General features: G+C 40.1%; 3 protein-coding genes across 5 annotated transcripts in view; 2 read left to right on the forward strand and 1 right to left on the reverse strand.

The window, feature by feature from the left end:
- CEP290 (centrosomal protein 290) overlaps positions 1-2087 on the forward strand; it is a 48356-nt gene extending 46269 nt beyond the window's left edge. Inside the window, exon 56 of the mRNA XM_081211177.1 lies at positions 545-2087. Within this exon, the coding sequence (XP_081067303.1) occupies positions 545-733 (189 nt within the window). The 3' untranslated portion in view covers positions 734-2087. The remainder of the gene's footprint in view (positions 1-544) is intronic.
- Positions 1924-9651, reverse strand: RLIG1 (RNA 5'-phosphate and 3'-OH ligase 1). Its single transcript, XM_081211265.1, has 7 exons — positions 9460-9651; positions 7937-8054; positions 7145-7240; positions 4290-4406; positions 3531-3728; positions 2934-3103; positions 1924-2307 (listed from the first exon to the last, which is right to left on the reverse strand). Exons 1-7 carry the CDS (start codon positions 9547-9549, stop codon positions 2119-2121), a joined length of 978 nt encoding a protein of 325 aa, XP_081067391.1. The 5' UTR covers positions 9550-9651; the 3' UTR covers positions 1924-2118.
- Positions 8384-27965, forward strand: LOC308596325 (uncharacterized protein C12orf50 homolog). 3 transcript variants are annotated; one of them, XM_081211257.1, is made up of 12 exons: positions 8384-8496; positions 12296-12372; positions 14254-14373; positions 15417-15540; positions 17919-18077; positions 18664-18741; positions 21135-21245; positions 21376-21483; positions 23284-23391; positions 23605-23808; positions 25538-25627; positions 27731-27965. In XM_081211257.1, the coding sequence occupies exons 2-12, from the start codon at positions 12301-12303 to the stop codon at positions 27754-27756; spliced, it is 1200 nt and encodes a 399-aa protein (XP_081067383.1). In that variant the 5' UTR covers positions 8384-8496; positions 12296-12300; the 3' UTR covers positions 27757-27965. The 3 variants fall into 3 exon arrangements, with proteins under 3 accessions (XP_081067383.1, XP_081067385.1, XP_081067384.1); XM_081211259.1 differs by having other exon boundaries at positions 8405-8496; positions 12296-12462; XM_081211258.1 differs by lacking the exons at positions 8384-8496; positions 12296-12372 and adding an exon at positions 12497-12722.

Here is a 27965-nt window from a genome sequence, read left to right on the forward strand (position 1 = left end):
AAAGGTAAGATACTACCAGAGATTTTTAACCTAATTCTGTGGAAAAAATAGTGAAACTTTCCCAAGTGCAAAGCTTTGGGGTTTTGAGAGTAGATCTAGCAAGAAGAAAGACTCTGAAGTTCCAGCAAGCAGAGAAAATGGGAGAGCAAACCCAAAGCTTGTCTATAGGAGCTAAGGCAAGGCTCTCTCCCACAGATACATTTCTGTATTTCTACAGTCCTACCTAGCAAAATGAAGAGAAACGACCCACCTGAAGATTCACTCCTCTGCTACAATGAAAAGTTGCATCCATGTTCTTAAACTCGGAGCATGAGCTAGCCAGACTTCTGGGTCCCATTGATTTTAGTGGGCAAAGAGCTACATTCTTATATCCCCACTAGAATCTCTGGGATTTAAAAGTACTTAACTTTGGCTGGATTGTGCCCATTATGTTTATGGCCTACATTTTACATCAAAGCCCCAAGCGAAAGATGAAATAATGCACATGTATCTGAGATGAAATTGTTAGGATTTATTGTGTGAAAATTTTGCTGTTCCTCATTAGGAAGAAGTCAGAAAGCTGAAAAATGAACTGGACCACTTTGATCCATCCTTTTTTGAAGAAATTGAGGATCTAAAATACAACTATAATGAAGAAGTTAAAAAAAATATTCTCTTGGAAGAGAAATTGAAAACACTTTCTGAACAATTTGGTGTTCAGGTAGATATTCCAGCCAGAGTTTCTATTGATTAAATGAAAAGGTACAGAATGTTTTTGAAGAAGACCTGAGACTTGGCACAGAAAAGAAACAAGAACATTCTTATGTCAGGGGTCAAACAAGCTTTTTTTATACTTTCTCAGAAATGTGTTTCAGCTCTTGCCAAAGCAAGCATCTCCATGAGCTACTGCTTGTTTTCACTTCTGCAAACACAGAAGCAAAAGTAAGGAATGAAGGTATAGTACTATTATACTTGGTTTTTGTGCTAATTTATTATATAGTCAGTATTATATTTTTATAGATCTTACATTGATGTGCTTGCAGTGAAGGTATAAAACTGAATGCAGTTTAGAAATTATTTATTTTTCTACATTTGTTCATTACTAGTGTATTATTCAAACAGTTTTATGCTTATTTGCCCTAAAACTGACAGCCCAGAAATTTGGGCTTTATCTAATAAAATATATACAAACTTGCTAAACAAGTTTACTTCTCATTTTTTGCGTTCCATTAGTATGACTGAATTTTAGTTTCATTATCAGAAGCAACTTTACGTAAAGCTGCCCTGACATCATTTAAGCAAACAATGTACAGTAGTATTGTAACATATGTATTTCAAAAGAAATGTATCTTATTAAACATTTTAAAACAAATGCCAGTGGCTTCTCAAACATTGTATTCCATGACATATACACATGTATCTTACTTTTATTACTCATAAGATATATGTTGTTCCTTTGAAAATATATAGAAGCAACAAAATCACTACATGTATGTATTTTTGAGGAAACAGCAATGAATTTGCACACAGTAACTCTTCAGAATTGATATAATGCACACAAGTATTTTTTGCTACAATATTTGTAGCAGAGTATAAAATATAAACAGAAAGCTACCCCGAGGCTACTCAACTGACCCTAAGTTAGTGAAGAATAATGTTCTACTCCTCAAAAGTTTGACAGTAAAGCATTCTGTTTAAAAAAAGCGTTTTGGAAATTTTTCTTTCACTTTATAGTTTGATCTGTTGCAAAATTTAAATATGCTTTTCAGTTATACGTTGCTAGAAGAAATTCATCCATATAAACTAGTCATTACCACAACTGAATGTACAAACTATACAATAATTTAAAACAAAAAGCAGGAGATTTCAGGTACGTAACCTTCAGGTACGTAACCATCACTTCAATAGGTATGTTTCCCACACAATTAAAAAACAACAACACTCAAAAGTTTATAGATTTTTATTTGTGGCTTGTCTGCTACATAATAAGCAGCAGTATTTGTTATATACACATTGAGCCATGTGTTGCCTAAATACTATTTACATTGCATTTCAACAATGGAAACCTTTTGACATCCCCTATCTAAGGAATGAACAATCACACAGATGGCTACTTTTTTAATAAAAAAAATAATTTGGTCACAGATTACTTACTATATCTCTGAGACTATTGAATCTTTGTCCCTCCAATTTTGAAAAATAATGGAAAAGTGTCTTTGGCTCAAAATTATAGTCGTATTTGGCACCACTAAAGGTGATAACAACTGGCTGAGAAATCAAATGAGGGTCTGCAATTGGCCAGCACAAACCAAGATGATGCCGATGGAGCTATGAAGAAAAAAACACACAATTACATTACTAACTGCACTAAGTACCAGATCAGAGTCTGAAACAATTGCACGGACCCATTTTAATACTCAATCACTGAGACAGGTTTTTAAATTCTTGATGATTGAAGGCTTCATCCTTTCCTACTTGTGTTTGAAACAGCTACTCCATTCTTCTCTCCAAAATTACATTACAAGCATAAAATAGAAGATACAAATTGCACCAAATCAAAACTGACATCTGGAAATGACTCTGGAGGCTTTATTTTAGAAGAAAGCCATGAGAATGAAAAATTAACAGCCAAATAGTTTGAATGATGAGCAAACACCAAAGTATTATATGGATTCACGTGTGTATATTTGCATCTTCTATGCAACTTTTTCTGTAAGCATTGGTATGTTGAAATGCATTCATGTATAATGTGAAAGTGCTTCTAGGGAATTAAATGATAACATAATTTGGTGGGTTTTTTTACTAAGCTTTCAATTGCAGCTGAAAATCCATTTTCTTCTTTCCTCAATTTTTAAAAAATAAACTTGGCAGCATGTTGAAGCTACTGAACTCAAGGCCTTTCATTCATAGATAAAATCAAGATGTTGGTTATTCAATAAATCTTTCAGAATTACCTTAATTAAGTTTCCATCAGCACAATGCCATACAATTCCTTCAATTTTCCCTTCTTTGCTTTCATCAAACCAAGACAATATGTCATCATGATTCAGTGGAGGGGCATTTTTTATTTGAAATGTTCCATGTGGTACAAGAAAGTGGATAGGATGTTTCTTGTCTCCTAAGCCTATTTAAAAGATTATTAAACAAATACAATCAACTATTTTATTGTATTACAGAAGTTCCCGTCCCACCTTTATTTCCTAATCATCAATGATGCTCCCTTAGCCAACTCTCTTGGGCTCCATGTAGACGTTTTCCAAATATTTTGTTTCTAGAGTCTGAGCAATTCAGCTAAAGACAGACAGGAAACCTTCTGTTTGCTGCAGCTCAGCCGACCATTGCCCTAGGCTTTATCAACACAATGCTTTTATTTGTTTAGTTGTAAACACTTCAAGCAAGCTGCATATTAATATGTTTGTTTGCCAAAGGTTTTGCTGTGTATTGTAATTCTTAAAAGATTGTGTTTGCAATAATGGTACACAGTGTTTATTACCAGTGCCTGATATAAAGCTCTCAGAAAAATCTTGTTGATGAATATAAGATATGCTTACCATATGGATTTGCATTAATGCTCGTTCCAATAAGCTCCAGAGTTTGCTCTGAGAGATCTGATAAGGGCACTAAACTAATTTCCAGAAGACCAGGTTCCTCAGTGTGATTCTTCAGAATGAGCGCTAGTTCAAATTCATAGTCAACAACAGAGGTATGCCAACAATATTGTTTGCTGTTTTGTTCCACTGGCACCCAGCCTGTAAAAAACCAAAATATTTTCCCCCTATTTAGGTTGGCTCCATTGTTTATAAAAATATTACAGGTGATATGAACACTAATATTGCTCAAATATGAAAAACCAATGGTTAAAAAATAATCTCTAATCTGACACTGAGGTCTTGCATATATCCAAATTTATATTGCTCACTAGGGAATGCCTCCAACAATTCTGTCTCAATATTGCACTTCAGTGTGATCTGGAGAATTCATGTTATTCAGATCAGCCCTGTCATGATATTTCAACCTTAGTCCCTCAATAATATAGTGAAGGTAAACAAGATATATAAAGCTACCTGAAGAAGAAATAGGTCATACAAGGACTAATTCACCATGCAAGTATGACTTTTGACATGGTAATTCCCAACTTACTTGTTTACAATATTTATAGGCCACCCTAGAACAAATTTATCTGGGTGGCTTGTTTTTCAGTTATAATTGCTGAATGAGTAAATTAATAAATTATTACATAAAGTATTCAAGATCTCTAAGTGACTAAAGTTTGGAACAGATTTTTCTGGTGTTAAGCTATGTTTTTCTACCTGGAATATGTCCATTTTCATCAGGAAAAGGTTTTCCATTGCAGTACTCTATTTCCTTTGTTGGAATCCAGCATTCAGGGACAGGCTTGAAGTCATCTTCAATATTCCAAGTAAATCCTGGAAGCAAGCATATGAAATACACTTGTTATCTATCTTCTCAAGTATTAACACAATTTATCCTAAGACAAAAAAACTGGCAATAACAATTGATTACATGGATGTTATAAATTTAAGTAGTATGGACTGCTCTGTTAAGAGAATTATCAAGGGTATTAAAATGCTGATTCTGCATTTGTATTTATCATTATTTTTCTTATACCCCACCCATCTGACTGGCTTACCCCAATCACTCTGGATGACTTCCAGCAAAAATGCAGGAAAAGCAGCAGCAGCAGCAACATCAAACATTAAAGGCTTCCCCAAACAGGGCTGCCTTCAGATGTCTACGAAAAATTATACAGTTGTTTAACTCTTTGACATCTGGCAGGAGGTACATGCAATGTACATGGCAGGTGTGACTACCAAAAATACCACCTGTGTGGTTCCTTGTTGAAGGCCCTCAGAACTGACCATGTCTGGGCTGAATGATGAGCATGGAGATGCTCCTTCAGGTATACGGAGCTGAAGTCTTGTAGGGCTTTAAATGTCAACACCAACACTCTGAATTGTGCTTGGAAATGTACTGGGAGCTAATGTAGATCCCTTAGGATCGGCATTATGTGATCCCGGTGGCCGCTCCCAGTCACCAGTCTAGCTGCTGCATTCTGGATTAATTGTAGCTTCCATGTCACCTTTTAAAGGCAGCCCCACACATTTAGAAGCATTTACTTTTTGAACCTTCCTACATTCCTCCTAAAAATGTTGATATTCCAGTCAACAAGAAGAAAGGAGCACGTGCACATGGTGGCAAATCAACAGAGACTTGAGGAAATGGAACAACACCAACTTCACCCTCTCGGACAAAATAGCCGTGATCAAAATGATCACCCTCCCAAAACTAATCTATTTATTGCAAACCTGGATTCCCCCAGCCCAACTCCAGAAGTGGCAGAAAAAACTACTCTCGTTTATTTTCTCATACAAAAAGCCAAGAATAAGCCGCAAATACCTGTGCCTCCCCACCTCAGAATGAGGATGGGGAACCCCCAAAATAGAATCATATTACATTGCCAATCAAGTACGCCACATAATCCAGTATATTCTAGAAGACGAAACAATGGGTCCACTTGAAGAGAGAAACCATCAAAAGAATCCCCACAACAGCATCCCCATTTCTCCAAAACAAACTAAAGAAAATCTCCACAACACTGAACAGTCCATGCTTAAAGCATGGAATGGAAAAGTAGGCAAACTATCCCCATCCCCACTAGCCCCCCTGGTCTATCACCCACTATTCCAACATGCAGCACAAAACCTCCAGATAAAAACCAGGCTAGCCAAAGGCCAACACTGTCTAAAAGACTTCTACAACAGCAAACCCATACCAACACAAGAAATACAGGACGAACTAGGGGACACACAAATACCTTGGCTAACATCATCAACTACATGCCTTCTTAAACAATCCAACAATAGAATCAGCAGCCACTAGGCCCTCGGCCACCTTCAAAAACCTTCTCCTGACAGCAGAGGGACACAGTAAAGGAATGGTATCCACAGTATATAAAATACTGCTCCAAAATCCCACAACCCCCCTTGATGCAATCAAAGAACAATGGGAGCATGACATAGGCTATGAAATAAACCCCACACAATGGTCTAGAACAGCCTTTCTCAACCTGTGGGTCCCCAGATGTTGTTGGACTACAACTCCCATCACCCCTAGCTAGCAAGGCCAGAGCTCAGGGATGATGGGAGTTGTAGTCCAACAACATCTGCGGACACACAGGTTGAGAACCGCTGGTCTAGAATGTGGTCTAAACCGCCCTTTAAGTCCATATAAGCCAAAAGAAGGGAACTCACTCTGAAACTCATCTACAGGTGGTACTTAACACCACGGAAACGGGCACGGATATGCCCAGAAACCTCATCAAGATGTTGGAGAGGCCGCACCTCCACAGGCACATACCTCCAGATGTAGTGGGAATGCCCTAAAATCCAACCCTTCCGGACAGCAGTCCTACAAGAGATATGCAAAATAACTAAACAGGTATTAGAACTCACCCCAGAATTGGCCCTACTGAACATCTTCCAAGATCATAATGACCACTCACATTATATAGAGCTTATAACCCACCTACTCTCAATAGCCAGAAGCCTCATAGCCAGACACTGGAGGGAATTTTCAGGAGTAAACATGAACCAATGGTATCAGATTGTATGGGAAACAGCCTTGATAGAAAAGCTAACCAATAAACTGAAACTGACACAGGGACAAATATAAGAGGATGCCTTCACCCCAGTATGACTCCCCTTTATCAGCCCAACAAGACAACAAGAATCTACTGACAGCATATGAATCTATCTGGTTTACCTGACCCAACAAGCCCCCCCCCCCAAATGCAAACAAACCCCACTGCAGCCAACCACAGTCAACCAGCCACACCCTGCCCCCCCAATACATCTCACTACCAAGGAAATGTAATAAACAAATAGAAACAAAACCTACCCAGTTGACATTGACACAAAACCCCACACGTACACTATACAAAAGAATATAAGCCTCAACCACCCCACTCCTCCTCTTCTTCCTCAACCTTATACTGTACTCAACACTAATGTCTCACAACAAATGTAACTGATTTGTAAGAAAGATAGTACAACCAAAAGAGATAAGACGTACTTTTGTAAACCAATAAAATCTTTAAAATAAATAAGTAAGCTCTTGATTACCAAAAAACCCCCCAGCTACCAACCTTTTGAGTCGCCTGCTGAGTGCACAAAACGTTTAAACCTTTTCTCAGCTTGCTTGTTTGGTTTTCTATCCAACCGGGCCCAAAGGTATGGCTGCCCTATAGTGAACAAAATGGCATCAACATTTATCATGAAGTTCCTTACAACAAACAAACAAAAATCTAGACAACTGCTTTCAACAAGTACTGAATATTGCTTTTAACTCTGGCATGGAGCAGCTGCTCGTATAAGCTCTTACAACAGTCTTGGAAGTAAACCCACAAAAGTTACGGATCTACACAAATTTCTGCTGGCCTACTAGAGGGATAGTAGCCCCGTGCTTCCACACTGGCCTAGAGAAAGGAAACTTACAAAAGTGCCTAGAGAAAGCATGGGGCCCAGATCCCTGCAAGTGGAGTCGTGTGCAGGGGGGAGAAGAGAACAGCCGGTCCCTTTTGCCAATCAATATGTGGTGAGGAAGACCTTGCTCACTCAGTTGGGGGGGGGGGACACTACAGAGAAATGGAAGGAGGCGACTAAAACAATTGCCCAAGGTCTGGCTTGCCCAAGGTGGCTACAGTGACATCAGGCTATCACTTCTTACCAGTGAAGATAGTGTGGGCTGATGTACTCATCTCAATCAGCCTGGACAAATGAAGGAGGCTGCCCTACCTATCCTTCAGCCTCTGACCATGGACAGGAGCCCAACACTTCCCTTAGCCATGAATTCAGTATGGATAAAGACCATATTTTGAATTATGTACAGCATATTTTCACTATAAAAAGGACTACTTAACAGAGCTCTTTCACGTTACCTTTGTGCCTAGTTATGTAGCAGCAAGTTCCATCCACCTTTTCAGTTGGGATCGCACTGTATATATCTGCATCTAATGCCTTTGGATTAATTGTTTCGGTGGCCAGCACTTTAAAAGGCTAAGGAGAAAATAGCTGTCAAAGTATTTTGGAAGTATAACTTTTTTCAAGGCAGGAATTAGCTCTCCATCCCCACCCCCACGCCTGCCCCCAAACCCAGCAACTTTCATTCTTAATAACATTGATTCCATGACACTATGTTTCCATATTTCTATGTTGTAAACTGCCCTATGATATTTATATGAAGAGCGGTATATAAATTTCATAAGTAATAATAACAATATCAATTCACAGGATGAAACGTAGACTCTGTTTCCTACTGAATTTCAAAGTCATTTTGAGAGGGTTCTCCATTTTGAAGGAATCAAGCCTAGGGTTACAGAATCTTAAAAGCTACTATATCCATGGCAACAAAGATTCCATGCATCATTTATCATGGGAACAACAGTTGCTCTCAAGGCTTCAGTTTGAAATTAGAAGCCACATCACCAACAAAATAATGGTACGTAGCTATGTTTATTACTTTGAAATCACAGGGATAATCTCATTAAAAGATGGCTACACTACGAAAATCCAACTTGTAATGTAACCTTTTCTTCCATCAAACTTAAGCAGAGAAAGAGTGAGATGTATTCTGATGGCTTGCGGTTACTGCTGTTTCTTAGCATCTGAATACAGAAAAGTTATTAAGGAACTCATTCAGTGCATTATAATGGTTCAGACTGAATGTGAAAATATACCCGAGAGGGGAAAGCGGGGAGGGCTCTTCACCTTCACAAGTATCCAGCCCACTCCAGCTACTGATGGCACTTAGGTAGATTAATGTAAATGACAAACAGAGCACGCTTACTTGAGCAGCAGGTGCAAAAATAAAGTAATATACACCTGTTGTGTTAAATGAGACTCACATATTCCAAGGGAGGAGTGGTGGTGTTGATGTTGTGTGCAGGCCTAGAAATACTGTATGGGATTTCTGAAAGGGGAGATGCAAGGTGGATGGGTGGATTTTTTTGGAGGGGGCGGAGGCTAAGCCGAGCTAAGTTTTGGCCCAAATATGATGCCCAAGTAACTAACGACCCACCCTAGCAAGGGCTAGGAAACAGAGAAAGGGGCCCCAGAACGTCCTCAAAACATTCAGGGCCATTTCGCTCCTGCAGACATTTGTACAAAGAAAGGTGCACGCAGGTAAAGTGCCCTTGCATGCGAAGCACAGGCTGCAGGGTCTTCCATAATAATAATAATAATAATAATAATAATAATAATAATAATAATAATAATAATAATAATAATAATAATAGCAGCCGCCTCACGTGGGATGAAAACACGAGGCGATCAAGAGGGCAGTCGGGGAAGAAGAAGCGCCTTCCTTTCCCAGCTGCCGACCCTCCTCCCCCCGCCGTCCCCGCGCTGGCTTCTTCTTTCCCCCGGCGGGCGCGGGGCTCGCTCTGCCTTCCCCGCCCCATACCTGGCGCTCCCTCTTGGCCGAGGGCTCCTCCTTCACCTGCGTCACGAACAGGCAGGCCACCTTCTGCTGCACCGAGCCCAGGCGGCTCATGGTGGTCCCTCCGGCCTCGGAGCAGGCAGCAGCGGCCGGCCGGCCCGCGCGCGACGCCGGTGATTAGCAGCAGGCCTAGAGGCTGCCTCCCCCCGGCGGCGACCGGAGCAGCAGGCCCGGCTGAAAGGGGTGCCGGGAAATGTAGTCCGGGAGGGAAGCTGAGGGACTCGTTCTCGCGTGACGTCAGCGCAGAGGGGCTGGTGGGGCCGCTCGCTCGTCCCTAATAAAGAGAGCGCAGCTTTTGCATATGACAGCCTTGAAGAGTTAGAAATGATTGTGCTTGGAAATAAGACAGTACATCTCCCCCTAGCGGGCAAAAGTATAAGCAACAAGCACCCAGGTGCTCCCTGTTGATGGCCAACTTTTTCCACTTGGTTTGTTAGTATTTATACTCCGCCTTTCACCCCCGACGGGACTCAAGGCGGCTGGCAGTGAAAAAGAGGCACCGCTCAAAAGAAAGAAAGAAGCCAAGTTGATAGAATTAAAGCTGTACACATATATACTTTAAAAATGGATTTGGACAACTCCAGCAATGCGCTCAGATAGAGGACTGTCCTTGAACAATGTTTCAAATGGAGAGCCGTCTTTTGAGGGTACTGGCAACACACACATTTTAGATATTTATATATTGCTTAATTACTAAAGTGGTGTGTGGTTATTCAGGAAGGAAATGCCGTTTAAAATATACATCTCCAGAGTTTATACCATTTTACAGGCTAAATCCGTGCTCTCACTGGATGTTTATCCCTGCAGCTGCTGCTTGGTAATGTAGTTACATCTAAATGGGCAATTTAGTTCATTTTCTATAGCATGTGTCCAGCAGTTAGCTTCCGTAACTCTGAAAAAGTTTCTGTGTTTCATAGACAAGTCTTCAGGTGATTTCCCTTTGTGTGGGGAAATGATGGCTAGTCTTTAAAATCAAATGTAAGGGTTGTAGAGAAATGTATGTTCACAAGTTACTATTACAAATATTCTATTAGATATGTAGCCTGTTCAGCAGAAGTGTGTTTGCTTCTCTATTATTATACTATGAGCTGTCATAAAAACAAGCATGCCCTTTCTCCATGTCAAGCAATAGACTGAATTAGATCAATGTTACTTTTGGCTTCAATTACATACAGATTAAGTGGGAGGAAGCCCCGCTGAAAACAATGGAATTTCCTTCTGACTGTGGAATTCTAGGGTTTCAGTGTTATTAAACACATGGAGAACTGATACTAGCCACATATATTAATATATTTTAAAATAATACCAAATCAGCTTGTTTCTTCATTCAGATGACTTATTCATGGTTTTATTTATGGAAGGAACACCAGTTGCCACTGAACTACAAGAGCCATTAGGGTAAACATGCTTTATAAGGTTGCATACACAGTCTGAATAGCTGTACTGTAGCTGGTACTGTTCTATGCTTTCCCAACCTTTAATAGCAAGAAGTTCAGGACCAGTCTTTTACATTAACCTTTTCTCTTTGTTTCTTCTTCTTCTAATGTTCTACTTATTTAAAACTTATTTCTAAACTCATTGTGTGTTCTTTGGTGTGACTAGCTCAGTTTTTAAGGCAGAAAACAAGTCCTGTATAAAATGTAAACTGTGTTTATTAAACATGTACACTGGTTTCCAACAACAGTTATCAAAGAAACCACACAAAAATATTAATTGTAAATATAACTAAACGTATAGTAACAATATTTTTTTACAAGGATTAAAACAACCATTCTCCAATTTGAAAGCAACTCCCTTTAAAAGTTTATGACCTAAAAGCCTTTCCATAGATAAAGCCAGGCTCAAGGCAGCTTACAACTTGAAAAGATTTGCATAATTACAAACATAACAATAGCAGTAATAAGCAATAACCAAAATGCATTAAAAAGTGCACAGCCAAATTGAACAGTTTGCATATAAAATAATAAAATCTTAAAATAAAAATACACCGCCCTCGCAGGCCAGGTGGGAAAAGGCCAGCAAAGTCTTCCAGGACATTAATCCAATCTAGATATTGCAAAGCATAGTTCACAAAGGCTGCATCATCAAACGAGATTGCAGCTGGTGTAGCTAGAAGGAGTTACTCCTGATCACAACCGCCACCCAATAGTCTAGGAATAAAGCCAGATTCAGAAGTCATAGAATGCAAATTTGTTCTTTCAGGAGGGGTGAGACTCTATATTGAGTAGACCATTCATTCCACAATCCAGAGTCCTGCTAACCACCTTAATCCATATCTTTTCTAGATAATTGGCCTTCATCCAGCATGTTACTGATTTTGTGTCATGATTCAGGGATTCCACTGCTTCACTAATATTTGAGGGGAAGCAGAGATGTAACTGAGTATTAACTGCAATACTAATGACACTGAACTCCAAATCCTCCAATAATCTTGTCATTTAATGACAAACAGAACTCTGTGGGACTGGAGAGGATAATTTAAAGGAGACAAAACAGGAATCCCTCCCTCCAGAAATGTACAGAATCACTCCCAGGTAACTTCAGTTTGTAGGGTAGATATGCCAGTCCGCAGTGATCAATGATCAAAATATATTTAAAAACCAAGGATTTGGCAGGCAGGCAATTATTGAAGAGGGCAGGAGCTGATGTTTTCACTTGCTTTCACTCCCATCCTTGTGCTTCTCTTAATTATATAAGTTACAGATGTTCTTCTCTTAATTGAATTCTACTGACTTAGTAAGGTACGACGAGATGAAAGGGCTACACAAAAATCACTGTTTTCTTCCTCTTTTAAACATAGGAGCGATGAAAATAAGCGAGCACTCCCAGTTTGAGGGGTCGTATGGTGGCCTTTGTGATGATGTCATAAGAACCAAGGTAACAATGAGAGAAATTCTGGAAGTTTGAATTTGCGCACTGTCTAGCAACCACTCTCAATCTGTGAGCACTTCAACAAACCTGGAGAAGGTACCGTCTGTTTTACAATTAGTATAAGTAACCCTTTGAATAAAACTCTCAACTGGAGGTCTCCCTTTAAGAGGAAATAGAATTTAGATCCCGAATACAGCTGTATTCAGAACAAAAGGGAATGTTCTTTCCTTACACGTTGATAGTTCTTACATTTGCATTGAGACCTTTCTAAAGGCAGTGGAGTAGAAGCACAAGAGGTGGCAATGGCAGAAGTTGGGGATGACTGCTATTTCTATTTTCATTCAACCTGTATAAAGGTAAATACTGCACAATTTATAATGGCTTGCATCTATCATGTTGTTATGTGCCCTCCACTTTTCCAAGTAGTGAGATGTTTCAGGGATGGTGCTGAAGGGTTCAGAGAGCAATTCTGTGTGTTTTTGTGTGGAAGTAAGCTCCATTCAGCAGAGTCTAATCCCAGGTATGTGTAGAAAACTGGAGTCTCATTCCCTTTGGATAAGAAAGAGCACTAGAGACTTCAGTTGTCTTTGTAATAGGATGATGATGATTGCACAGCAAAAGCAAACATGCATTCCCACAATGGGCAAAAGAGGCCCCAGAGAGCACAAATGCTTCATTTTGTTTAATTCCACCTTGAAATTCTCAGGTCTCAGTTGATTTACCTCTTTGTGTTTCTACCATTTTAAAAACTGCAGATTACTTTTGCTGTTTCTCTCCCCTTGTCATTGGCAGAAGGAATGTTCATTTGCCTTTTCCATTGAAACCCACAATAATTATGGAAAGTGCAAACTACTTTTTGCTGCTCCTCTGCTCTCCCCATTCAGGAGGAGTGTTCACCTTCTCCAAGTTCAAATGGGCATCCCATTTAGAAGGCTAAAGAGGGTCTGCAGCCTTCCCCTCATGACTTTTCTTCCATTATAAATATGGCTTAAAAGAGTGGTGGTGATCACAAGGCTTCCCCAGTAGGAGATAACTGACAAGATTAACAAAAAATCCGGAACATACAAGGCTATGTGTAGTTAGCTGTTTATTGGTTATGAAGATCTTTTCCCATTAGCAATGAATGAATTGTGTGACTAAGTATATATAGATATACATCTTCCTAAGTTGGACCATCATTGTCCCTCAAAACAAAACAATATTTACAGTTAGCTAATCATCCTTTCAGGCTCCCACCATTCTACTTCCACATCACTTGCAAACACTAGCGAGAAATTCCTTCAGTTACAGACAGTCCCTACACCTCACCAGTTTTCAAATATCAATGCGCTCCACTGGCATGGTCATCTCAATATTCTACACCTACAAAGCCCTTTCAGTATGTTAAATGTGCTTCCACATTGGTTTCCGGCCCATACCGTCTGTGCATAATGTCTAGGTTCTAACTGTTGATCTGTAGCTTGCAGCAAGTCTTTGTCCTAGGGCAGGGGTGGAACTGGATCTTTCTGGTGGTCTGGATCATTATCTCCTTCACACCCACACACCCCAGCGGCCTTGTCTGTGCAGTGGCCTCCCGAGGGAGGCTTGCTTGACACCACATCTGATGTATCTCTAGTGCCAGGCAAAAAGGGCTTTTCATTTGTTCAGGCCTTCTAGCATGTCACATAATCTGATATAATCCAATCTTATTTGTTATTTTATTAGTTCAGCTTGGTTTTTATTGCACTGCTGCCTTTCTGCTGGTTCTCTGACTGGAGTTTTATTGTATTTTTAATTGTTTGTTTGTGATCCACGCTAGAGTTTTTGGAAACTGAAGGGCAGCCTAAAGAACACTAAAAGAAACGCTGCCCAGCCGAATTTTCCAACCTCTCTCTCTTCTCTATTCAGGGATCAAAGTGCCGATTCCGTCACTGTGAAAAAGCCATTGGCAGTGACACCGTGTGCTCATTATGGAGAGAGGGGAGATGTTCCCATCAACTTTGCAAATTTAGACATATGGAAATACAGGTAGAAACGGCAAGCGCTTTGAAGTGTTCTCTTGTGAAGAGATCTATTATAAGCATTTATTGGCTGTCTCTCGCCTCTGCTGCTGCAGATGTGACATCTTAAGTTTCACAGTTAAGATGCATGATGGTCCTGTGACGCCCAGATATCAGCTTCGGAAATAGTCAAACATTATTTTATCACCTAAAGATAGAACTGGTTCACACCTTCTACCCCACTTGAAAAGCTGAACGAATTCACTGAATTTTAAGGATCCCTTCATCTGTACTTTATTACAGCTTTATGTTCCCATAACGCTCTTCTTTGCACTGCGAGAATAGAATATTTTTATACTGCAGTGAATATAGAGGAGAAAAATGAGCTTTTTAGTCAAATCTTGAGTCTTCTTAAATTTAGTGGCAACTTGTTTTTGCGCTTCAAGTCGATTAAAAGGAAGCTGGGCAGGGGAACATCCTCCTCTCTCAGATACCACATATGGGTTGGAACCTAAGGAAATGGGCAGAAGGGAAATATTTATTTCACTTTATTGTTTATTTATTAGATGTATATTCCACCGTTCACCAAAAGGTCTCAGGGCAGTTCACAAGATAAAGCCACTAGCAGTGCTCTGCAAAAGTGGAAGAGCTCAATATGTTATAATGCAAATGTTCAAGTGCTCATATTCTACACAAGTAGAACAATAAATTTGGATTGAGCTTTACTTTCCTCACACAACTCCTGTGATTGGAAGCGTACCTTTAGATTCAACAGAAAATGTGTAATGTATAAAGAACCAGAAGCCTGATTCTCTTTTGATAGCTGATTGGGTAGGGAAATCAGCCAAATCATTTTCAATAAGATCACATTCTCACACATCTTTTATTGATGTCTCTGCAAGTTTCCATTGCAAAAGTATAAGGGACAGAGCCGCCTCTGACTTCTCAGCAATTTCTCAGCCATTGCTCTTCACTGTCTAGTTTTATGGATTCCAGTGTTCCAGCCATGACCCGCTTTAGTGTTTTGTAATCATTAAATATGGAACCACCTTTTTTTTCTTTTTTCCATAGCAAAAATACAACAGCATTTCATGTTTCTGGGAGACACAGCCATTGGGCTGTGTGAGAATCAGTTGTGTCTTCCATCACCGGAAACCTCGTAACATAAATGGACTTTTTTTGCCACCTAGTAATGGTGAGTACAATTTTTTTTTTTACATATTCAGAAAACTGAAATATAAATGTTCTAGAGTAGAGTCTAGTCTTAAAATATTAAGGACATCACTGTAGAAGGACACTGTCTTTTACACACTGAAATACTCTGGGCTGTTGCCTAACCGATCAGAATGAGGTCAGTGTTTTCAAGATTAACATTCTTGAAGGAGGCAGTGGTAAAACCTTCCCTGGATTTGGAATACCTAACTAACTACTGGCCGGTTGCTAATCTCCCTTTCCTGAGCAAGGTTCTGGAGTAAGTGGTGGCAGAACAGATCCAGGCACTTTTGGAAAAAACTAATTTTCTGGATCCATTTCAATCGGGGTTTAGGTCTGGTTTTGGTGCAGAAGCTGCTTTGGTGATGACCTCTGTCGAGAGAGAGAAAGGGGAAACATGTCCCTGTTAATTCTTCTCGACCTCTCAGTGGCTTTTGATACCATTGACCATGTATCCTTCTAGAGCAGCTGTCTGAACTAGAGATGGATGGCATCGCTAGTAGATCACTAGTAGAATGTCTAGAATACAAGGCAAATGGGGCAACATATTAATGGCCCATCTATATGGATAAGAACAGGGCAGGCACCAGGCTGAGTGGACCCTCAGCATAATGTCACCAGTACCACCCCCAAACATGGACTTGAGATGCTGCCCCCCGCCAATGCCATCCCTCTGTCATTACTGCCCTACCTTGCCATCCCCACAGTAATACAGGTGCTGGACCTGACAACCAGACACTGCATTAAGGGGGAGAAACCATGGTGACCACCAGGGGCCAATTGGAGCCAAGCAACCCCTTTGCTTCCAGCCAGCCCATTCCAGCAGCACCACAGATAATCCTGGGAGGAGGGGGAGAAGTGGCTGGCAGTTGCAGTGCTGCCAGTGTCTGTATCTGTGCTACTGAGGAATTCAAGCACAATATTTTACATACTGCATAACTTCAGGATCTTCTGTTTGTTTATTTTTTTAAAGTGTAAGTGTACATGTTCCATCGAAGAATGAATGTTACATTTTATATTCAAACACAAGAATATGGTTCCAATTTAATATGTTTGTATATGGAAGAATACATGTGGAAAGCATTGTATTAGAATGAGCAGGGGTGGGGTGGGGAGAATCAGCTTGAATATTGCAGGAAAGATCCACAGATTGAATTCTGTCGTGTATCTTTCTTGCAAAATGCATGTGCATTTCCATTCCACTCTTGATGGATTCCACATGCATTTCCTGCTCAGAAGAAATATATTTTCTCTGAACTAACTCTGATTGGAGTGGAAATGGGTGGAATAAAAGCCCCTTCCCCCCAAAAGCTATGATACAGTGGTACCTCGGGTTACATACACTTCAGGTTACAGACTCCACTAACCCAGAAATAGTACCTTGGGTTAAGAACTTTGCTTCAGAATGAGAACAGAAATCGTGTTCCGGTGGCGCGGTGGCAGCAGGAGGCCCCATTAGCTAAAGTGGTGCTTCAGGTTAAGAACAGTTTCAGGTTAAGTACGGACCTCCGGAACAAATTAAGTACTTAACCAGAGGTACCACTGTAATGGCAGAGGGCATAGAATTGTCTATACAGTACCAGGGTTTCCCAACCTTGGGTCTCCAGCTGTTTTTGGACTACGACTCCCATCACCCCTAGCTATCAGGACTAGTGGTCAGGGATGATGGGAATTGCAGTCCAAAAACAGCTGAAGACACAAGTTTCGGAAACTCTGCTCTAGAGGTAGCAAAGGAAGTGATTAACATGAGTGTGATGGCACCATTGTTGTATTCATTTGAAGGCACACTCTTAAGTCTAGGCCCACCTCATGTCAACAGAGGTAAATTGATATGGCCAGCTGTGAGATTATGGGTTTGTGCCTACTGTGTTGCAAAGGTTGCATATTTGTATTTGAGGTTTCAATTGTGATATATGCTTTCACTGGTGTTTTGATAGTACTGGGGTCTTATGTTGTACCCTGCTCTAGGATCATGAACGGTGAAGGGTGGTCTTGAAATCAAAATAATAAATAAAAAACCTACTGAATTTGATTGGGCTTGTTCCCAAGTAAGTGTGCATAGGGTTGCAACCTTAATTAATCAGTTAATAGGCTGCAATCCTCTGCACACTAGCATAGGAGTGAAGTCAACAGAACAGAATAGTAGGCATATGAATCAATGCTCTGTGTAGGATTCATACAATTAATCAACTATGATATAGTTAGTTAGGTGATGGCCCAAGTTGTAATATGTTTCCGCTGCATATGTGTCTAAGAGCAAAACCAAACCACTGTCTTGGCTTTTATGAGTGAGTTAAGTATGATGAGGACTTCAAAGTTTTACTCAAAGTTTTATACTGAAATTTAAGTTCCTTCCTATAGATTCTACATTGCAAAGGGAAGTTCAGGAAGGGATTTTACCTCCTGCCCAAAATCAAGATTCCACAAAAGGTCAAGAAAACACATTAAGACCTATCCATCCTCCACTGATTATTACCATCAATCTTGAGGACGACGACGAAGAAGAACAGGAGGAGAAATGTAAATACTTTGCCAGACATTTTTGTGTGCTTGTTCAATGTTTCTAGCAATTTGAATTTACCTAGAAAAAGTTTACAAAATAGGATCTCATATAACATTATATCAGAGGGTTTTTTTTAGCGTTTTTGTGATAACTGTAAGAGTATTTAAAAGCTCCCATCCAAAGCAATGTGACTTCAATCTTTTAACAATTAAAAGAAAAAATGTTTTAGACTTTACCTACCCATATGTATCCCGAAGTAATGTTAATATATTTCATAAATGACCAACCCTGTTTGATAATAGAAGTTGGCCTATTGCAACTTCTATTGCAAATTTAATATTATTCCTAAAATAAATTACAGCTGAATTGGGGATTCTAACTTTTATTAATAAAAAAATAGAATGTTAAGCAATAATATTATTTTATCCACAATATTGAAAAAATTCTCAAGAATACAGCCCAGTTGAAGAACCCCACCAGTAAATAATTATATTGCAATTTGTACTATGAATGCAATTGCAGTTAAGTTTTGCTTTACATGGTACAAGAAGATATCCGGCAAGGTCTTTGCTTAGTAAGCTCTGTGAAATTCGGTCCCTACAGATGCCTCTTATTTACTGTCTAAGACACCAGAAGACATAGAAGAAGAAAAGGCAATAAAGGAAATGTGTTATAAATCTGGTAAGAATGTGATTTCTGATTCTCTTATCTCACTTTTCAGCTGATATCACTCTGGTAACTGCCCCCATTTTCTCTTCCTTGGGGTGAAACAGGAGAATACTACAGAATTCAGACTTCTCAGGAAAACCACTTAACAAAAAACATACCTTTGGTGCTGGAAAATGAGCTCTTGAAAACCATGGAAACTGGCAGAGATTTACAAGAAGGCAAGGACTTGAGCAATATAACTTCTATTTTATTTTTCATATAGGAGAACAAGCTTTGCTGAAGCACAGCCAGGATGGGTTCTGCAAGGGCAAGTCCTGTCTTAGTAAAGGTAAAGGGACCCCTGACCATTAGGTCCAGTCGTGGCCGACTCTGGGGTTGTACACTCATCTCGCTCTATAGGCTGAGGGAGCAGGCGTACAGCATCCGGGTCATGTGGCCAGCATGACTAAGCCGCTTCTGGCAAACCAGAGCAGCACACGGAAACGCCGTTTACCTTCCCACCAGAGCAGTCCTTATTTATCTACTTGCACTTTGACATGCTTTCGAACTGCTAGGTTGGCAGGAGCAGGGACCAAGCAATGGGAGCTCACCCTGTTGCGGGGATTCGAACCGCTGACCTTCTGATCAGCAAGCCCAAGAGGCTCAGTGGTTTAACTCACAGCGCCACCCGCGCCCCACAAGTCCTGTCTTACTAACTTACTAACTCTAATGAGTTCTCTGAGAGTGTCAACAAACATATAGCTAGTGCTTATTCAGATTTAATGGACTGTTTTTACTGAGTTGTAAACCACCCTGAAATGTTTTCAACAAAATAAATAAAAACAATACTGGTCATGTAAAGGAAATTAACAAAGTGAGAAAAATGTATATTTTTATATGATTTCTTTTTATTAGATAGAGATGGAAGTCATTGCTCACTGTAAATGGGCAAATTATTCTGCCATTAGTGACCCCAGGGTTTTCCCCAGTAGGTTTTTTAAAGGAGCAGTCAGGAAAAAAGAATCCGTAATATCTCATGTAATCCATGCTTAAAATAAGAGAACCCAGGAATAATAATATTTAGGAAGTGCTGATGAGAAACAGTAATTTGGACAAAAAAGAAGAAATCATTAAATTGGCCCAGTCAATTTAGGGAGAAAATATTTAGTGGAAGGCTCAATTTAGTTTCACTGATTTATTTTGCTGATTCATCAGTATGTTGACTTCAGAGTGGACCCCACTGAATCTAAAGAGGCACCACACTGTGACTTTATATTTTGAACAAGCCTTTAATAACTGTAAACCTAAAAAGCCTGCTTCAGTCACTATCCTTTCTTTGGAGGTGTGTTTAACAGTGACCCTCTCAAAAAAGCTGCTTGAGGAATAATCTGTTTTGATTTGTAAAACTGTGTTTTTCTGTCAACTGCTGTGCATTATCTGTTGCCACATTTGCTTGGGATAGATGTGTTTAATCTGCAGACTACTTGGGGAATAACAAAATACAGTGGTACCTCTGGTTACGAACGCTTCAGGGTACGAGCTCCGCTAACCCGGAAGTAGCTGCTCCTGGCTGCGAACTTTGCCCCAGGATGAAAACAGAAATTGCGCACCAGAGGCAGACCCCATTAGCGAAAGCGTACCTCAGGATAAGAGCAGTTTCAGCTTAAGAACGGACTTCCAAACAAATTAAGTTCGTAACCAGAGGTACCACTGCAACGATTTAGTGACTTCACACAGGGAGGGCAGGGAGACCAAGAAGGAAGGATCTAAGTATAGTGGCACAGTAAACTGTGGCTTCTAAGGAACTGGAAGAGAGAGAGAGATTTGTTACCATGCGTGTCTCTAAACATGTCCACAGATGTGCAGTGGAAGATGTGCTTCTAAGGGAGAGGAGAAGACAAGGGATGAATCTGCAGAAAAGGAAAAATGGTCTTTTCACACACACATAATCAGAAAAGATGAAAATTGGAACACCTTGGTCACCATAGTTGACTAGGAATTCCATGTAGGCAATTGAATGGGTTGCTGGAAGGCAAGGTGGATTGCCCTGCTCATCTTCAACCAACCCATATGCTAGAAGATATTTATAATAAAATAGCTTGCTAATATGCCTGTATTTCCATGGTAGCACAGCATGGAAATGCAGTCTAGGTGGTTGTTGTTGTTTTAAATGTGCAGGCTGATAACTTTGGTGTCTTATTTACCAGCCTTATTTATCTTCCAAGTGCTCAAAACACTTTACAAATGCCATCTCAGCAATCCTTATTAGATTCTTATAATATTATGATCCCCATTTTGCAGATGGGAAAGCTGAAGTTAACAGAACAGCAGTTTGACTAATGCTATGGTAATACCTATGCCATGGACATTTCCTACTATTAAAATAAGTTTAGTAAGTTCAACGATTCTGTCTCTTGCCCTTTTAGGTGATGGCATTGCAGTTCCATCAAAGTTTAATATTGCAGAAAGGCAAACGGAGATAACGGCATCATTAGATTGTAGCTCTCGATCTGATCTTAGTGCCTTTGAAAATGGAGGTAATTACTTCAAACGTACATTGACTATTTAAATTCTTATGATCTACATGACAATCAAATGACAGTGGAAACTAAAATACAAATACAAGTTCTGCGATTTATTTATTTATTTATTTGTCTCTCTTTGTAGGAGGTGATTGCTATTTGCCACAAAGAAATATATTTGTTGCAGGGATACAAAGCAAAGCATTCAGTGGAGAAAAAGAATTTGCCATGCTGAAGTGTTCGAACATTAAAGGTATTCAGAGCTCATGTATCATCTTTTGGGGGAGGGGGGAAATCGGAAATATATATGTTTCTTCTTTTTTGCAGTTTGCAAATGCATCTGCACAAGCTGCCTGCATGATTTTTCTATAATTTGTGCCAGGGAATTCAACTGTACTGGTGGTTAATTTCATTTTCTTATCAGAGTTAACACTCGGTTCATTCCCCACCCCACCCCCAGCTACAGCTCATTCTGTCTATTCTCTTTGGTGCCAACACAAGCTTGTTACGGAGTTTAGCTTTGGCAGGATCATCCAATTAATTACTGTGATCACTTTTACTGTTCTGTGATGCAGTGAACCATTGCAACTTCCCAAGAGTCTAAAAGGGGCCCGTGCTGAGAAGTATTAGATAGCGGGCTCAGTTTCACGACACATTTAAATGTGTGAAATAATCAGCTGGACTTTTCACATAACGCCAATTATCACAGCCACCAAAGATGCTTCTGTGTTAACCTGGATATAGCCTTGTTTGACAGCATGATACTTCCTCAAATTCAGACATACTGTAGGTGGGGGAAGCACTGGGGGGTTCTTTTATGGAGGGGAGGGAGGTGGCTAGGCAAGATCAGGGAATCCCCTTTACTGAACAGTTCCACATTTTCATTGGAGTTGCCCATTCACTTGCCCTATCCCTCCATGCCCAATGTTCACCAATGCCCAGTCTGTGTGTGTGCACTAGGTAAGCCAAGACTGCTGTCCCTTCTTATTATGCCAGTCACTTCTCACTCACTTGGCTGCAACAGGTAAAAACAGGCAACAATACCAAATGGTTGCAGCAGCAGAATCAGGGCACCAATGATACATTACCTGGTAGGGCAGGAGCTTCAACAGATACCCCGTGGTGCCCACCTCTGATGCCCCTGTCTGCCAGCGAAAGAGCACCATAAACATATCCATTATTGACCTCCACAACAGGCATCTAGTTGCATAAAATGCCAACCACCTCATTTTAATACATGGAATTATTCTTTGTGTCCCCTCTCTGTATGGGTGGACAGCTCCTTTCAGCTGCTTCAGTCCAGCTGCCTCCCGTAATAATGCACTGGAATGGTGGCGGGGAAAATCTATATTGTGTTGCATCTGTGCACCGGTTCACATAGATTGGTAAAGGTAAAGGGACCCCTGACCATTAGGTCCAGTCATGGACGACTCTGGGGTTGTGGCGCTCATCTCGCTTTACTGGCTGAGGGAGCCAGCTTCCGGGTCATGTGACCAGCACAACTAAGCCGCTTCTAGCGAACCAGAGCAGTGCATGGAAACACCGTTTACCTTCCTGCCGGAGTGGTACCTATTTATCTACTTGCACTTGACGTGCTTTCAAACTTCTAGGTTGGCAGGAGCTGGGACCAAGCAATGGGAGCTCACCCTGTCACGGGGATTCGCACCACCAACCTTCTGATCCGCAAGTCCTAGGCTCTGTGGTTTAGACCACAGCGCCACCTGCAACCTCACATAGATTGAGTAGCAGGTAAATGAGGGAACAGCTCAGGTGTTAGGTGTGCTACACACACATGGCCAATTTATACTGCACAAAAAAATGGGAGGAGAAAGGGAGGATTGTTAAAACCATACTTATGCATGTAAGGCTATCTGCTGGTCATTTTTGGATCACATTCCAAGTCATGAATACAGCAATGTTGGCCTTTACCATGCCCCCCCCCCCTTACTGAATCCTCAGTGAATGCATGAAACAACCCTGGGAATCCACCTCCTTTCTCAAAGCCCTAGAACTGAGAGGCAAAATCCTGTTGTCATTTTTTTCTTCTCTTTAGCTACGAGTCATGCTGAAAGCATAAAGAAGCATCATTTTAAAGGAGTGAAGAAAAAGAAATGGATTTCTGAGGAACCCAAAAACCTTCCTCTCCCGTTGACAACAAAAGGTATTTTGAAAAACAGTTTTTAGTAGGTCGAAAAAGTCACACAGGGCCAATTGACTCATTTGGTCCTGGTTCAACATCAGAGGCAATCTCTTAAAAGGGGCGAGCTCCATATTTGAATTTCATGTCCCTGTCCATTGCCCTATATGTTGAGCAGCACTCAGTAGCTTCTTACAAGTCTGGGGAAAATATTGATTATCGTATTATTTCTTGCAGCAATGCATACTTCAAACCCTAAAGGTAAAGGGTATTGCCAACAAAATGATCAAAGCAAGAATGCTGAGAATGCTTCTTATGTTCCTTCTCAGAGAGCCAGCGGGAGAAGTATTTCCTTGAGTTCTCCAGCAGCTGCAAGGTCACCCAATCTGACTTATGGTAAAATTGGTGCAACCAAAGAATCCAAGATGAATTTGGCTGCAGGTGAGCACATAGTCTCATAGACCCCTCCTCCTAGCATGGAAGTTTGCCTGCGTTATTAAGTTTGTGTTCTGTTATACCAAATTTGACTTAAACAAAAGACTGTCTTACAGAGAGAGCTTTTACCATTGTGGCACCCTGAATATGGAATGCTTTCCCTCAGCAGGTTTGCCTCGTGGCCAACACTGCTTTCTTTTTTAAAAAGGAAAAGTTTCCCCTCCCATTTTCTCAAGATTTTAAGGTAGCTTTATGTACAATAAGCCCGCAGCTTGAGCACATTTAACTTGTGTGCATTCAGCATAAATAGGAGGCAGATAGTGGGTCAGCATCCAGGGGATAAGAGTTTGGCCTGCCCTTGCACCCAGTTGTGTTTTGACTAGTTATAGGTATGATCTCCGGAACATAAACCCCATATAAATTCAGGGCTTACCATACTGTTTACTGTTGACTGTTCTTTTACCTATCAGTCTCATCTATTATTTGTAAGGTTATATATAAGAACTTGATTTTTTTAACCTTCTAAACTGTCTGTTTGTAATGTCTCTGTCTGGTCAATAGCTATTTCTGAAGAAAAAACAACTTATAATTTATGTTTATTACAAGGTAAAAGCACAGCCACAAGATTTTGCTGCAATTTGGTGGGGTTTTATTCAGTTCAGATACAAATAGAGATAATTTGTTGTCAGATGTGGCAAGAATGGTTTGGATGGTCTAATTCTTCTCCTTTTGTCATTATCCTTCTTAACGTTTATTTTGTTTGTTTGTTTGTTTGTTTTCTTATAAATCTGTCCCAACTCTGCCAATTTTGTAGTGAGAATGTCATAAAAATCAGACAATGAGTTCCTCTAGTTTAAATTTTGTCTTGAAGTATTGCGAGCTCTAAGCCTTACGTTATGCTCAGAAACATGTTTGGTTAATTCTCTGTGTGGTTTGATATTTTGTCATTTTGCAGTAGTTCTTCTTGTTTTGTTATATTAAGCCTCAGTAAAAAATAAAATAAAAAAGAAATGAGTGAGAGGTTTGGGTATCATCTGAATTACCTCACCCAAAACTTTCACATGGATGTTAAATAGCGTGGGAAATAAGATGGAACTTTGTAGTATCTTTGGAGTCCAATGTCCTATGAGTTCTTTTCCAGGCAGGTGATCTAGAAGTATATCATGGTCATTGCTATTAAGCACTGTTGCTAGGACCTGGACAATCCACAGCCATCTTCCTCCTGTCTGTTTCCTAATGGAAGTCAATCACCAGGACAATTAAAGCAGTTCCAGTCCAAATCAAATATTAGAACAGATCTAAATAATTGGTTTCACCCAAGAATACTTGGAGTCCCAATAGCACTTCTGTAAGATTAGTGAATTTGGCGTAGGAGTTGTTGGGTTAATTAAAGGGTTGAAAAGTCCCAAACAGCCAATGGAATTACACCTTCTTTTAAGGAAGTATTTACTGGTCCTGCCACCCATATGTGTTAAGTTTTCCCTCTCCCAAAATCTAGTTCATGTTCCCAGATTGAAAATGGAATGCATTCTCCCTTGGGGTTAATATGCTTTTCGAAGTGATCTATGATTTATGTGATGTCAGGTAACATCATGGCTAAATCTCTCTCTCTCTCTCTCTCTCTCTCTCTCTCTCTCTCTGTCTCTCTCTCTCTGTGTGTGTGTGTAACTAGATTGGCAGAATATGATTATAATTATTGCTGAAAATGTAAATCAAACTGTATTTTTCTTTACAGAGAGGTGCACTTCAGCATATAATATACCAGGTTGGCGAAAAAGAAGCCCACATACTAAAGTATATACTAAAGCGGAAAAAATGCATTCAGGTATTTACAATGCCAATATGAACGTATTTGCTAAAAATGAAAGAAAATTAGAAAATGGGGAACATTTCTAAAGAGCTAGTATCTTATTATGTAGATTACTTTATCTTTGTATATTGCTAGTGGATAGGAGGGGAGAACTCACGAAATCTGTTTAGTGTTGGAGCCTATGCACTTGTGCCCCAGAGACACTCGGGATAAGAAGGAAAAGTGTTGACATCTGAGATTTGTTCTTTAAACTTGTGTTATTTAGACAAACTGACTCAGGACATCCCTTACTGCTTTTCTCAGTTGTTACTCTCACATAGTAACTGGGCTTGGATGCAGATGACAGTTTTCTCTCTCCAGTTGCGTGTTGGCTACATGGGAGGTTATCCCACCCATTTCTGTCCTTTACTAGATAATACCGATCTCAGAAATATCAAGATTATATGGTGTTTTTTATGTGAAAGATCCCTCAGAGCTCCTGGTACTGTAGTTATGCAGCCACCCCCTTTTTTTATCCCACTGACCTCCATTCCCAGCATAGTCCCCTTCACCTGTTTTGGGCTTCTTGGAAACTTCACCTGTGCCTTCTAGAAGGGTATCCTGAGTTTCCTTGCTGCCCTTTCACATTTGCACACATTTCCACTGACTGTGCCATTGTCATTGCTCCCAGTCTAGCATATAGTCTGATAGGAAACTATATTGAGATATATGGGATTGAAGTTGGGCTGGGAGGGGATCTGATAAACTGAACCAACATACCAGAACCACAAAGGGAGGGGGAAGTGTGATGATGTCCTGAGTAACAGAGGGTACAGATGACATGTGGCAGTCAGATATGCAAAATGATAACTTGCGTCAATCTGTACTTTTGCCTAAAACCAGCCCAGGGTTGCCAATGTGGTGCCAGATGTTGTGGACTACATCTCTCATCTTTCCTTACCCCAATGGCCATGCTGACTGGAGTGGATGGGAGTTGGAATCAACAACAGCTGGATGGCACCAGGCTGGCTATCTCCGCTCTATCTAGAAGGTGGTCTGAAAATGGAACGGTCCTGCCCATGTATTAACATCTTGAGATGAGGCTCTTCTTCATTTGTGTTTGTTGGGTAAACTTTGCTATGTGTCAATGAGGAATAAAACCTTCTTGTTGGCGTCTCCATCTGTGGAATTCCTTTCTTAAAGGAATATGACTGGTGCCAATGTTAAAATCATGTTACAGCCATTTCAGTGCCAGCCATTTATTTGTCCAGCTTTCTTTTTGTTTGTTTGGTTTGAAGTTTAGTTTCCAGTTGTTTCTGCCTGATTTTAGTGTGTTTTTATTTATTATAATAATGTATTATCTGTTACTGTATTATACTAAAGTTTTGGGTGCTTAGTAACTTTCGGAAGGAATTGAAAAACATTCCTGTTCACCCAAGCATTTGACGGCTGTAAGATGCTGTTTCTGGCAGTGTTGAAATTATTAGCTGTAAGGATATGTGACTGCTTTATTTTGTTTTTAATTGCATTGTTTTGTTGGTTGCTGCTCTGAGCTCCTGAAGGAGGGAGGGTAAGATAGGAATTTTATTAATATGTATTATACTTTCATGTGAAATAGCCATACACAGTAGAATATGAATTCTGCTTGGAGGAACTTGTTCCTGAAGTTCTTTTTCAATGAGGCCTGCTTCCAAGTATTATCTGTTTTTATCTTATTTTCTTACTTTTATATCCCATCTTCCTTCTGTCAAGGAATCCAAGGAGATGTACACATGGTTCCCAGTAATTGACCCATCCAGGCACCAACCAGACCCAGATGATGTTTGGCTTTTGTAAAGTAATAACCTCAAGTGCCTTCAAGGCATGCCCTAGGACAACAGTTTGTATTGTGCAGAGGAAGTGTACCCAAGACTGTTGTCCAGGGTGCTGATAGATGGACTTTTAAACTCTGGCAACTATAATTAGATTATTTCCATTTTTTAATTTATTGAGGCTCCATTTCATGTCAGTTATAGTCCCAGTTCCATATATTATTGTAGTCAGTGGTTTACAGCATCTCTGTTGTGGAACACTTTGATTCTGTAAACTTCACATTTTGGGTGCCTGTGTTTTCAAATTGTGCGTGTATCTTCATTTCAGAGCCCAGAAGAAATGGGAGCAGATAAAGTGGAAGCAGATTTGAAGGAGAGGGAAGGGCAAAAAAGAAGTGAAATTCTGATCTTACTGCCATCATAAGGGAAACAAAAGTGAACATTCAAATGATACGGTTATCAAGGAATTAAACTGCAGATGCAAAGGTGACAAAATTTAACACTCAAAAAGCAGGAAGTACAGAGAGGAAGTAAACATACGTATTAAAAATATGTAAACAAGG

This window comes from Podarcis bocagei (genome assembly GCF_964188305.1).
Source record: "Podarcis bocagei genome assembly, chromosome: 10".
NCBI classification, from domain to species: Eukaryota; Metazoa; Chordata; class Lepidosauria; order Squamata; family Lacertidae; genus Podarcis; species Podarcis bocagei.